The following is a 13,499-nucleotide window of genomic DNA, read 5'->3' as shown; positions in this document are numbered from 1 at the left end:
CCCAAATGAACCGGCAGACTGCGCCTGAGACAGTGTCACTAACATGGATACACCAAGGCCTGGCAGCCTTCTTCAGGGGCAGCAAACATGATCTTGTTTGTCGTTCTCAGCCTAGTGCCAGGTCAGTAGTGTGGATCTCTTTTTGAGAACCACTGCACTATAGTTTTCTTTTTGTTTATTTTTTAATTTTTAAAACAAGTGCATAATTGTAACTTGAGCACATTTCCCTCAGGCCTCTGTCCTCTCCTTTTCTTCCCCCTCTTCCTGGTAGAACTGTAGGTATTTTCAAAACAGTTAGCATCCAGCTGCCAAAGGGTTGCTATGGCATCGGAGCATGAGACTGATCCAGCTTTCTAAAGCTTCTGTCTGAGGTCATTAAGTATTTGAATGAATACTAACAGGTTTTTATTTTGGTCTTTCTCCTATAGTTCTTTAAAAAAGGGGGGGGAGGAGTGTTGGGGAGATAGTTCAGTCAGTATAGTGCTTGCTATGCAAGCATAAGGACCTGAGTTTAATCCCAGAATTCACTGAAGAAAACAAAAACAAAACCAGGGTAGTGCAGTATAGTGGTGACGTGAGTTGGAGAAAACAAAAACAAAACCAGGGTAGTGGAGTGGAGTGGTGACACGGTTGGCCAGTCCTCAGGAATCATGAGTTCCAAGTGACCGTGAGACTGTGACAAAAAAGCAGAAGCAGCTTCAGAAACCAAACCTGATGCTGACCACTGACTTGCAGTGTGCACAACACACACACACACACACACACACACACACACACACACGCACGCACGGGGCGGGAGAGAGACAGAGAATGGGCACACACACACAAAAGCAAAAAGGGACAAACTGGAGGCTGGGAAAATACCTGCCCTGTAAGCACGAACAGCTGAGTTTGATCCCTAGAACCGTGTAAAAGAAGAACCCAGCCAGGGGCAGTGGTACAAGACCCCAGCACTAGTGAGGAAGAGACACATACAGGCATGGGACTCAGCCCAGGTCACTGAGAGAGAGGCTCAGTCTCAAACAGAGGGTGGGGTGGGGTGGCGTGGCTAGAAAGCATTCCTGAAGACAAACAGCCAAGATCATCCTGTGGCTTTGGTTAGGGTTCAGTCTAAGCTCCTCCCCACAGTTACCTGGCAACAGCCATGTAGGCCCCTCCCCACCATTACCTGGCAACAGCCAGGTAGGCCTGGCCTACTATGAAAAGGGATGCTCGGCCCCTCCTCTCTCTTCTCTTACCACTTATCTCTCTCACCTCTCTCACTCTCAGTTTCTCTCTTGCCCCTCTTGGGCTCTCCTCCCCTCCCCCCTCTCTCCATGTGGTCATGGCCGGCCTCTGCTTCTCTACTCTCTCCCTCTCTGCCTTTCTCTCCCTCTTCTACTCCCTTAACTCCCATCCCATCCCATGGCCTGAATAAACTCTATTCTATACTATGCCGGTGTGTGTGTCTGGTCCCTCAGGGGGAAGGGATGCCTCGGCATGGGCCCGCTGGGACACCCCTGTCCCACACACCGCCACTGTATACCATATTCTCAAGTCTCTTTCTCTTTTTATGATCACAACAGCCTCCACAAGCACAAACACACACACATGTACAGTTACTGTCAAGGGGTGAAGAAGAATGCCCCACAACACTTGATTTTCAGTTTGTGATACTATTTGGAAAGGGTATAAAGCTTTGCTGGAGGAAATATATCCCCAGGACAGGCTTTTGAGGATTGTATAGACACACACACACACACACCTGCCTTCTTGTGTGTTAACGCAGAACAGCTTCCTGTCCCTGTTACCCCACCCTAACCTCCCCCCCCCCATGGACTGTAACTTTAATTTTTTTTTAAATCCTATTTTTAATGATGGTTCAGGTCACAGGTTAGCAGGCAGCTCGATCCACTCACAAACACACCAAACTTCACAGACACACCAGCAGTCCAGTTCGGTAGCGTTGAGTTAGCACTAGCGGTGACAAGACCTAGCAGAGACAGCCAGGCCTCAGCCTGGCTCGAGTCTGCAGGAGGGACCCAGAGGAACACCAGGCGAAGTTCTCTGCTGTGCCTCTCTCAGGAAAGCAAAGATCAGTGAAGACCAAGACCCACAAGTGCTGGCTGCACCAACAAGCCAAGCTCAGCTCCTGTCACTGTCGTCAAGACCTATTTATCCCTCCAAACATCTCCAGCCTCAGCACAGGTCTGTCTCAGCTGACACCACGCTGCCAATCAGCCCAATTCCACTCCAACAGACTCATCTCTCACCTGCTTTTTGTCTGAGGAACAGGAAAGCACCTGGTCACTTCTCTCACACACAAGCACATGCGCTCACAAGTTTCTGAGTGGTGAATGCAGGGCCTGAATGAGTCTCCCGCGGAGGCTCTGGGGTCTGAATGTTTGCTCACCTGCTGTGGTGCCCTTGTGGGGTGGGCAGGGTGGCCCTGAGGAGAGTGTCACTAGACACAGGCTCTAAGAGCTTCCAGTTCACTGCCACTGCTCTGTGCTTCCATTTGAAGACGTAAGCTCTCCATGTCCTGTTCCTGGCTTCTGTCTGCCTGCTGCCATATTGTGCCTACCATTCTGGACTCTAACCCTCTGCAACCAAAGCCAAAATAAGCTCTCTCTTCTATAAATTACCTTAGTCTGGATGTTTTTGTCAATCAGCAATGGAAAAATAAGTAAGACAAGTCACACATGGTTTGTCATCGAAATGATCTTTTAAATTTTATCCCGTAAACAACTAGGGCTAACAGAATTTGTGTCTGACACAATTCAAAATGTTTTAAATCAATTTTTAATACAGTAGGAAGCATAGATACACAGAACTACTATGTGGTTATTTCCCCACTTTCTTACTGTGTAACTAGAATGAATAGACTTGGCAACTGGCACAATCCTCATGTGGATCCATACATCATTATGATAGGAAGGATCAAGTAAAAACCCACACATTCTTCTTCTCGCCAATGTATTAAAAAAAAAAAACATACACACACACACACACACACACAGACACACAGGATGCTATAACTAACGGTTTGAAAAACAGTCGGTGAGCCCATGGCTTGGCCATTAGGTCTTCTTATAAGCAGCTAGCTCCTGGTGACAGGATGTGAACCATCCTATCTAGATAGGCAGTAGCTCTGCCGGCAGCTAGCACCTATAGTGTATTTACGGAACAGAGTAATGCAACTTGTAATCTAGCAGTCAAATGCTCTTTTTCTCTATACTAATTTAAGAGGGGAGGGAAAAGGCAGAAGCACTTCACTTCACTAAACCACGCCAGTCTTCAGGTCTGTTAACTTTCTTACATTCTAACATGTTCCACAGAACATCTTACTGGGCATCTACACAGCCATCAGATGTCTTCCTACACAGATACATTATACTGGATCTGATAAAAAGGCATTTTATCAGCACTTGGAAGGAAGAGGCAGATGGATCTCCATGAGTTTGAGGTCAGCCTGGTCTAAACAGGGAGTTCCAGGACAGCCAGGGCTACATAGAGACACCTGGTTTGTTTTGTTTTATTTCTAAAGCAAAGAGAAGAAGAAAGAAGAAAGAAGAAGAAGAAAGAAGAAGAAGAAGAAGAAGAAGAAGAAGAAGAAGAAGAAGAAGAAGAAGAAGAAGAAGAAGAAGAAGAAGAAGAAGAAGAAGAAGAAGAAGAAGGAGGAGGAGGAGGAGGAGGAGGAGGAGGAGGAGGAGGAGGAGGAGGAGGAGGAGGAGGAGGAGGAGGAGAGGAGGAGGAAGAAGAAAGAAGAAGAAAGAAGAAGAAGAAAAGAAGAAGAAAGAAAAAAGAAAGAAAAGAAAAGAAACAAAAACAAAAACAACCAACCAACAAAATCAAACCCAACATACAAGATCCATGCAAACCAGAATGTGACATAAGCTCTACTCCGAGGTTTCTGCTCTCAGTTAAGAGTTGAGTCAGATGACTGAAAACATATAGTTATTTAACAGACAGAGTTTAATATAAAGAATGAAATACATATAGAACTGTCAACCAACCAGTTGAAAAGCAACAATAAATACAACATGAGAGAGGTATAAGCCTCACAAAGCAGTTACTACTGGGGGGGGGGGGGAAGGGGGACAAAGAATAAGTTGAAATTATTAAAATGTAGAGACATAGAGAAAAATCTCTTTAGAACAAAAACTGGGACCCCTAGGGACGAGACACTGTAGTCGGTGTTCAGTCCAACCTCTCACTGTATAAACAGGACGCTGACTTTAAACTCTCACCCATGCTACTCAACCCGTGATTGGGAGAGTTCAGTCACTGGTCTCCTGACTCGACGAGCAGGCTTCCTGCCACATCACTCTCTACACAGAACCCTATGTCTGATCAAAGTTTCTTTCTGTTCACACATGAAAGAAAGAAAGAAAGAAAGAAAGAAAGAAAGAAAGAAAGAAAGAAAGAAAGAAAGAAAGAAAGAAAGAAAGAAAGAAAGAAAGAAAGAAGAAAGAGAGAGAGAGAGAGAAAGAAAGAGAGAGAGAGAGAGAGAGAGAGAGAGAGAGAGAAGGGAGGGAGGGAGGGAGGGAGGGAGGGAGGGAGGGAGGGAGGGAGGAAGGAAGGAAGGAAGGAAGGAAGGAAGGAAGGAAGGAAGGAAGGAAGAAAGAAAGAAAGAAAGAAAGAAAGAAAGAAAGAAAGAAAGAAAGAAAGAAAGAAAGAAAGAAAGAAAGAAAGATAGATATTCAAGCAATAACTCTAAGTCTCTAAACTCAGAGAAGTAAATTATAGATGCTTGTGTGTGTGTGTGTGTGTGTGTGTGTGTGTGTGTGTGTCTATACAATCCTCAAAAGCCTGTCCTGGGGATATATTTCCTCCAGCAAAGCTTTATAACCTTTCCAAATAGTATCACAAACTGAAAATCAAGTCTTGTGGGGCATTCTTCTTCACCCCTAGACAGTATGCGTGCACACCTGCCTATCTACAGATAGTAAGCAGATGGATAGTTAGGTAGATGGTGGGTGGGTGGATGGATGGATGGATGGATGGATGAGTGGATGGATGGATAAATGTATAGAAAGATGGATGTGCGTGTATAGGCAGAGGTGGAAGCCGGGTATCTCCTTCAAGCTTAGTTTTTGAGATGGGTCTTTTATGAAACGTAAAACTGACCAGTCCAGCTGGCCTGCCTAGCCGGAAATCCCAGCCTCAGGATGAGGAGTGAGTACTGCAGCACAAAGCTTCTGAATATGGCTTATGTGGGGTGTAACTCGGTCCTCAAGCTTGTGTCGCAAGCACTTTACAAACTAAGGCCCAGCCCCAGCCTGTCACTTCTGACACAACCTTTCTCACTCCACACTAGACAGAACCTATTCTAGTTTTTTTAAATCATACAACAAAGGGTGGTTCTGAAGCTCTCGGATGCTGTCTTCTTACCTAGATATTAATTACATGGATTGGTACATTTTGAGCACTCCCAGGCCGCAGATTTATAACTTTTGTCCTTTTCATGCATATCTAAGCATTCATAAACACTGCAAGGTATGCTGCTGTCACTTTCCACCTATCCTTAACACCAAGACTGACAAATAAATTTTTAACATATTAACCTTTCATCTCCCACAAACTAGGAAGTAGTTTTAGTACTTTAGTTAGTACTAAATAGTACTAAAGTAACAATGGCATCCTTTGTTTCTGGATTTAATTATAAAAACAGTGGAAAAATTGCAAAAATTATGGAGAAAAAAATGACACATGATAGCTTGTTGAGACTTGTAAATATTGAAAACTATGAACATTAAATAGGGCTGCAAAGAGAAAGCAGTGAATGGCAAGAAACTGGAACTGGTAAGACCTGGAGTCAAGAACAAGTTCTATAATTTAATATCTATGTGCCCAGGAAGGGTACTTCATCCCACAAACCCCACATCTGTCAAATGAGTGCACCAGTACAGAATTGCGAAGGGATTATACATCTCCTGCTGAAATGGTCTTCATGGAGCTGAACGCAATAGCTATTATTACTGTGTGAGAATGACAGTGCTGCTGTATGAGACGCTACGAAAAAACAAGAAACAGCTGAGCTCATTTAGGGCTCTAACTGCCTTTTGTTTTGGGAGCCTCGATGTCTAACATAGTTGCTGAAAGAAGATGCTGTTCAGTAACAATGTGATTTACAGAAGCACACATGACTTGAACGTTAGGAAAACAGCTGTTGAAGACTTCAGACTAAAATAAAGATGTCATGGATAGAAGAAATAATTGTAGACTAAATTTCAGAAGGCTGGGGATGTGGCTCAGTTGCTGAAGTGCAAGAGGTACTAAGTTCAATTCCCAGCACTGAGGAAGAATCCGTGCGGAATGCTTGTGATGCCAGCACTCAGGCGGTGGAGGCAAGAAGACCTGAATGTCAAGGTTCTCTCCTGCTTCAAACCTAGCCTGGGGTACTCAGGCCTTGAGGGGAGAGTCTTAGAGAATAGACAACTAGATTCGAACAAAGGCTTAAAGACCTGTGTTTGAGGTGGGGTTTTCTCAGGGGGCGGGGACTGGATGGTTATTTTGTTTTAGAGAAAGGATCTCCATATGCAGCCCAGGTTGGCCTGGAACTTAGGATCATCCCTTGCCAGCCTTTTGTGAACTGAGACTTCAAACTTCCACCATAGCGCATGCCACCACAGCCAAACCTAAACCTGGCTTGCTTGCCTGTTTTTCTGGGCTTGGGCTGAACCCGGGCATAAGTGCATGCTAGCCAAGTGCTCCACTTCCAAGCTATGCCCCCAGGCCCAGGTCTCACTTCTAATTTTATTTTTATTTTAATTACAAGCTACAGAGTCTTCCTGCTAGTGTCTCTGACTCTTCTAAATGACTCAGAATCAATAATATTGTAGTATCTGCTATAATCTAGTGGACTTTTCTGGAAACAGCTCATCATATGTTGCTGAAATACCAATCTAAACTCTCCTTCACCACCCCACATACTGTGAGAAGCATGAAAACTTCTTTGTGTCACTCCTCAAAAACATTTCACTATCACCAACTCTCCAACGCCTCTGTTCACAGACATAGCTAATGGCTGCCCCTGAGCCATCTCTAAGCAGGTTGATGGGGGTCGGCCTGCAGTGCAGGCTGCACACAGCTGTCACTGTGAGTGTGAAACAGAACTTAACATGTGTCAGCCACACCAACAGGAGCCTGTCATGGCTTCCTCTGGCGGGGGATGGTCAAGCTAGAAAGAACTATGGTAATAGAACTAAACCCACCACCACCACCACCCCACTCCTTCCATCACAAAAATAACAGTGCCCTTTCCTACATTCACTGCCAGTGTCTAGATGCAGAGCTCATTTTAGAGCACATACTTAAGGTAGATTTGTGTGGGTTGTGTGTTGTTGTATTGTGTTGTTCGCACACACTTGAGCATATTCCAATGTAAGTGTCATTTTAAAACTGCCTGAATTATTTTAATGGCTTGAGGGAAATTATCTTGAAAAAAGCCAATGGCTACCCAATAATCCTCTAACATTAGTCAGATAAGCTATTTCAGTTTGCTGGGAGGACAGGGTGTTGAGACACTGCCTCTTATTGCCCAGGATGGCCCTGAACTCTTGTATACCTCAGGCTAGCCTTGAATTCCTAGTGGGTGAGAGAAAGGCTCTGCTGTCTGCGCACGCATGAATAGTAGCTTTACTGGGTTCTAGAGCACTGGAAAACTGGTCATTGGGGGAATTGAAAGTGTTATGGAGTTCAAGGCCCCTGGGAAAAGATCACTAGATTAATTCAGATTATAATTAGCTAAATTTATTAAAACTGCTATCAGGGCTGCAATCTTTAATCCAAATCAGAGACATGTTGCCCAGAAGCAGGTGAAGGAAGGGCTTTGAAAGGCAAAATGCACAAATGCTACATATCTGTGGAATTTACAGGTATGTGAGCACATAGCAGTTAGCAAGTTTACAGAAGCCAGAGCAAGCAGTTAGTCATTTCACAACAGTTACACAATCCTTGGAAAGGGGCAAGAAGTCAGGGTGGGTGGGAACTTATCTTTCAGGAATTTAGGCCAGAGACAAGAAATGGCTAACAGGGTGCCTAGCACAAAGTGGAGTTTTCCTTGGCCATCACAAAGCACTGTCGATTGGTAAAGTGTGGATATACTAAGTAATGATCTAATTAAACTTTGAATGAGACACACACATACCAGGGCTTCTGTTCTAAATTAAGGGAAAGAAATGCTGACCACACAGACAAAACACAAGCCAATCATTATATCTACAGACAGGGTCTGAACAAATATATTTTAATCAAAATGAAAGGAGAAAAAAATACATGAAAATCTATTATATATAATAGTACATTCCAATGTATTCTAATGATGTGTCATATATATACAGATACATATATGTATATATATGGCATAAGACAGATGCACAAAATTCAAAGAGGCACTTAACAGTAACAACTAGGCGGGGTCAGGGGATGTCTCCACTGGTAAAGTGCTCATCTTGTGAGCATGAAGACCGAGTCAGATCCCTAGTGCCCACAGGAAAGCTGGGAGCAGCAATGCGTCCATAAGCCAGCACTTGGTGAGCACAAAGAGGCAGAGTCTGCAGCCCACAGGCAGCCAGCCCAGACAACCCGTGAGCTCCAGACTCACTAAGAAAACCTGTCTCAACTAGGACGGCAGGATCAAGGAAGCCATCCAACAATGACATTTGCCTCCTCACCCGCTGGTACCTACAAGCATGCATGTGCACATCACATATCAAGAGGTCTAGAAAGTTAACAAATACAATAAAGCCTTCTTGCAAGACACCTCCAGAAAGCCTACGGAAAATATCACATTTCATTAAACTTTAGAAGTAAGGCAAGACTATGGCCAGTGTATTATTGGTCACCCTGTACCAGTACGGTTTCACACAGGCTAGAAAAGGAAATACGCTTCTTGGCTACAAGCAATACGACTAACTAAGCCAAAAAGAATTTACTGGAAGAATTTCAGCAACTCCCAAAAGAAATTCAAAGCTAAAGATAGCAAGTAGATACTAGGGACCTACAAATGGCCATACAGAAAAGTGATCTCTGTAATAGGACAAGACCAATCCAGTTAGCCACTCTGCCACGTCAGTCATTCTGCCACATTAGCCACTCTGCGCCACGATCACCAACCTCCAAGTGTTCTTTGCAGTAATTCATCACTGAGACGCAAAGGTTCGTAAAGAAATACCATCTACCACCAAACTGTTACAGAAGGTTAAGGGGTGTGTGTGTGTGTGTGTGTGTGTGTACTCAATTCATGGAAACCAGAGGAAACCATCAGGTGTCCGACTCTATCACGGCCTAACTTATTCTTCCCAGACAGGATTTGCAGCTGACTGTAAGCTAGGCTAGCAGTCAGCAAGACCCAGCAATCCTGTCTCTCCCAATGCCCACAGAGCCCAGGTTACAAGCACATGGAGAGACTCTCAGCATTTTACATGGGTCCTGGGAATTTGATCGTGAGTCCCCAGGCTTGTGCATACAGCTGTCTTACCCACTAAGCCATCTACTCTCCAGCCCAAGAGCTTCCTTTTATAGCCATACACTTAGCTTTGTCTTTTAGAGAAGAAGTCTACAAAATGAAAGAGACAGAAACATAAGGAGCTGGAGCTATGGGTCAGTGGTTAAGAGCACATACTCACTACTCTTACAGAGGACCTGGCTCCATTTCCAGCACTCTCAATGGAGGGCTCAGAAACACCTCTAACTCTAATCTAACTTCCGCTCCAAGGAAAGATGACCCAGTGGCCTCTGCATACTGCATACCTGTACTGATATGCACACACACGCGCACACACACACTTAAAAATAATAAAAATAAATATGTTTGTAAAATAGCATAAATCAGTATTTCTATAATCTTTGGTATGGGACCAACCTTCCTGAAACAAAATACAAATCTTAAAAGTCATAAAGGAGATCTGTGTATAAAAATAGCTCTGTCTGTAAAAAAAAAAAAAAAAGTAAATAGATTTAACCATAAACTTTTTAAAACTTCTGCACTAAAAGCTAAAACTTAACGAGAGAGGAAGCTTCAGCACTTACTACGAAAGGTCCATGATGCATGAAGAAAATCAATAAAAATAAAACAACAACCTACATCCTGATAAACAGGCAAAGGATACTAGTCATTTATAGAAATTAAATACAAATGACCAAAAAACCAAGGAAGCATACACAGTAATAACCATGAAAATGGCTTTCTATGAAAACATCAAGATGGTGAGGACTGGAAATAAAGTTAATAGGTCCTCTAACACACTCCCTGGATGCTGACGTAGGCATTCTCCTGTGAATGCTATCATTTACTAGTATTGGGAGAAAAACATGTTTCCCTCCATGTTAATTAGCATTCAATTATCCAAGTGATTCTCAGATTTTGGACCTGTATGGACCCCAAAAATGTAATGAGGGCATGAATGGGTTGCCAGGGTTTTGGGGGAAGAGACTAGAGAGGGGTAAAGGGAATTTGGAATAAGAAAATACTTTATATTTCTATCATGACAGTGGTTCTATTACTGTTTTTATCCAAAATCATATAACTTTGTAATTAAAAGAATAGTGAATATACTTATGAAAATCATACCTTAAAAAAAATTACTTCTAAAATTTCTTGGCCTAGGGCAACACTCTGTGGGAGAGCATTTCAGTAGCTTCCATCTCCAGTAACAACAAAGAAGGGCCTAGAGTTTGTGTTTATATTTAGCATTTAGCAATGTAAACAAAAAAATAAAAAAGTAAAAAAAAAAGAAATGTAAACAGTTCTTAAAGCTTTTACATATGGATTTTAAAATAATGCATTAAATATAAATAATGTGTGCTTTACCAAAATCACTATTATCAAAATCAAAAAAGTATTTCGAGAGAAAAGGCGTACATTGCTGTCTAGTTAGGTAAATCCCCTTAATGTCTAGCCCCAGACAGAAATGAGTGCTTGGACTCATCAGCTGTTTCAATCATTTCTTACAACACGCGGCCATTGGGAAACTTCGCTGTACACTCAGGCAAGAACAGATAAATAACCTCTGAATACGTTATGAAAATAATGATTTTTGCAGTGTAGGACATGGAAGTACACGGAAAGCCACCAGCACTTTGAAAACGTCTGATTTAGTCAATACAGGATAGTATCAGATTCTGGCGATGGAGCAGTAACAAAACTGTAGTCCTCTTTAGTCAGACAAACAGTATCCTACCCAGATGACCTGTTCCTCAACAAGTTAGGCATAGAAACTCTCAAAAAACGTATGACTCAAGGGTTTAGAGAATTGGTAGTCCAGGAAAGTTAAGACAATCCTAAAACTTTCACCCTTCACCTACTGGACAAGGACGGCAGAGAAATGCCTGAACTCGAAGTCAGAGACTCAGAAAACTAATGGGAAAGTGGGTAGCTAAAGTAAACCTACATTCAGTGTGAGAAACAGGAGAACAAGCACTGCTCTTTGGTCACATGGTTCATGGAACTCAACGTTGTGAAAAATCCCATCCCATCCCACGCGTTTCACAGATGCTGAACCACATGCCAAGTGACTGTTACCTGTACCACGTCTCTAGTGACTGGCTGAGAAGACGCAAAGCCACCCACTCTCCGGGTTTAACACGCTAGCAGGGTGCTAGGTCCCACCGGAGACGCTCTGTTCCGGGCTCTACATCACTTTCCCAAGACTAGGTCTGAGTCGGGTGCTCTGAACCGAGGGGTGGGCCGCGGGGGACTCCGGCGTCCCTGCCTCCGGCAGTGAGGACGCGGAACCGGGAGCGCGTCGGGGCCCCTTCACTCACCTGGCCGCTGCTTCAGCGCCATCACCGACACCAGGTAGTGGGCGATATCAAAAAAGGGAAACATGGACGTGCGGGAGAAGGCCAGAGTCAGATCATCCCACGGGTACTCCATGACGACTACCGACCCCGCCGGCCCCAGCAGCCGCGGCGGCCGGTTCCCCTCCGGCGGCGGGGGTGGGGGAGGGGGACGGCCGCGCCAGCTCCAGCCCTGCGCGTGCGCTCTGGGGCCTAGGGGGCGGGGTCCGGAACGGGGGCGGGGCCGGAGCCGGAACGAGAGGCGGGGCCAGCGGATTAGTCTCTGCCCCTGGTTCTCCTAATAAAGGTATGACATTTTCTCAGTGTTGCAGTCAGTGCCATCTGACCCAAGGGCCGACGCTCTGGGTCAGATTCTATGTAAACGGATGCCACTCGTCTTTTTCTGAACAACCACGATGTAACTCATTTATTACTTAGTGAAGATATGAAAAATAAAATGGTAATGTTTTTATCCATATCCCCATGAAACTTGAGAAAGTTTTCCCAGGGTAAACTTTTTTTTTTAAGGATTAATGGAATGTCACAAAGCATAAAATGTATGGATGCCATGTCAAGGCAGTTGGTTAGGAAAGACCATTGCAGGGAAATGCATAAGGTATTAAAAGCTAGACTGTAAATGTTAAAGTTATTTTAGCTAGACTACAACCTGAAAAATGAAGTTGGAAATGAAATAAAGTCTTTCGCAGTGAAACCAGGAGGTTAAGTTCTTGATAAATCGCTACATTGTGCTCAGTCTTATTTATCAAAAACCCTACCATTGTTCTGAATTGACTGTTGGGGTGAGGAAGATGGGTGGGTCACTGAAGTTGCAATCCAGCACCAAAGATTTAGGAGAAAAGACCAGAGAAATCAGAAATGTACTCACTGGTCCAAGATAAAAGGTAGGAGTAGATGCGGGTCTTATGAACAAAGACACAGATAGAGAAATACTGACTGTCCAAGCAGAGTAAAGTGGATGCAAACTCCACCTATAAAGACTGCAGATAGAGCCAGGTTGTGAAAAACAAGAAAGGGAGAGATCTGCAGAAATTAGTTGGAAAAAAAGAACTATAAATAAAGGAAAGAAATAAGACTGTGTAAGGAAAAAAAAGTAAGTTTGGCACATTTTTATTTGACATGTCAACAGATCATGCTGTTTCTTGGAATCTGTAAACACAAGCTATTGAGGGAGGAGGTGGGTGACTATAGATTGCTACAAAGGGCAATTTCCTTTTTCTCCTGAATTTAACCGTAATATTAACTCATTTAGCAAATATTATTTATATCTGTGCTTTGTACCAAGCATTTTACTGGCTGCCAGAGGCACTGTCCTAAACACCAGGCTTAAAATGTAAGAAAATGGTAGCAACTTTCTTCATTTCATAACCTGTCAAGAAACAATAGCCTCGATTAAATACTTTTTGATCTGCTTTTCTAAGCCAACACTTTCTATAGAGAAACATTTGTTTTTTACCTTCTGGCACACTTTAAAAATAACAAAATAAGAAACACTCAAGGGTTTATTACCTCTTCTCAGAGATATCACAGGCTCCCTGACTTGTGACTCAGCACATGAATAACAAAGAAAGCTTGCTCACAAAAACAAACAAACAAACAAACAAAAAAAGCCGGGTGGTGTTGAGGCACGCCTTTAATCCCAACACTTAGGAGGCAGAGGCTTGCGGATTTCTGAGTTTGAGGCCAGCCTGATCTACAGAGTGAGTTCCAGGACAGCC

General features: G+C 43.5%; 1 protein-coding gene across 1 annotated transcript in view; it reads right to left on the bottom strand.

Moving 5' to 3' along the window:
• The window catches only part of Tmem38b (transmembrane protein 38B), a 34,364-nt gene extending 22,404 nt beyond the window's left edge, over positions 1 to 11,960 (bottom strand). Inside the window, exon 1 of the mRNA XM_052176510.1 lies at positions 11,749 to 11,960. Within this exon, the coding sequence (XP_052032470.1) occupies positions 11,749 to 11,860 (112 nt within the window). The 5' untranslated portion in view covers positions 11,861 to 11,960. The remainder of the gene's footprint in view (positions 1 to 11,748) is intronic.
• Between the last annotated feature and the right edge of the window lie 1,539 nt (positions 11,961 to 13,499).

The sequence above is a fragment of the Apodemus sylvaticus genome, chromosome 3, assembly GCF_947179515.1.
Source record: "Apodemus sylvaticus chromosome 3, mApoSyl1.1, whole genome shotgun sequence".
In the NCBI taxonomy this organism is placed as follows: Eukaryota; Metazoa; Chordata; class Mammalia; order Rodentia; family Muridae; genus Apodemus; species Apodemus sylvaticus.
This window is presented reverse-complemented; position numbering and strand designations above follow the sequence as displayed.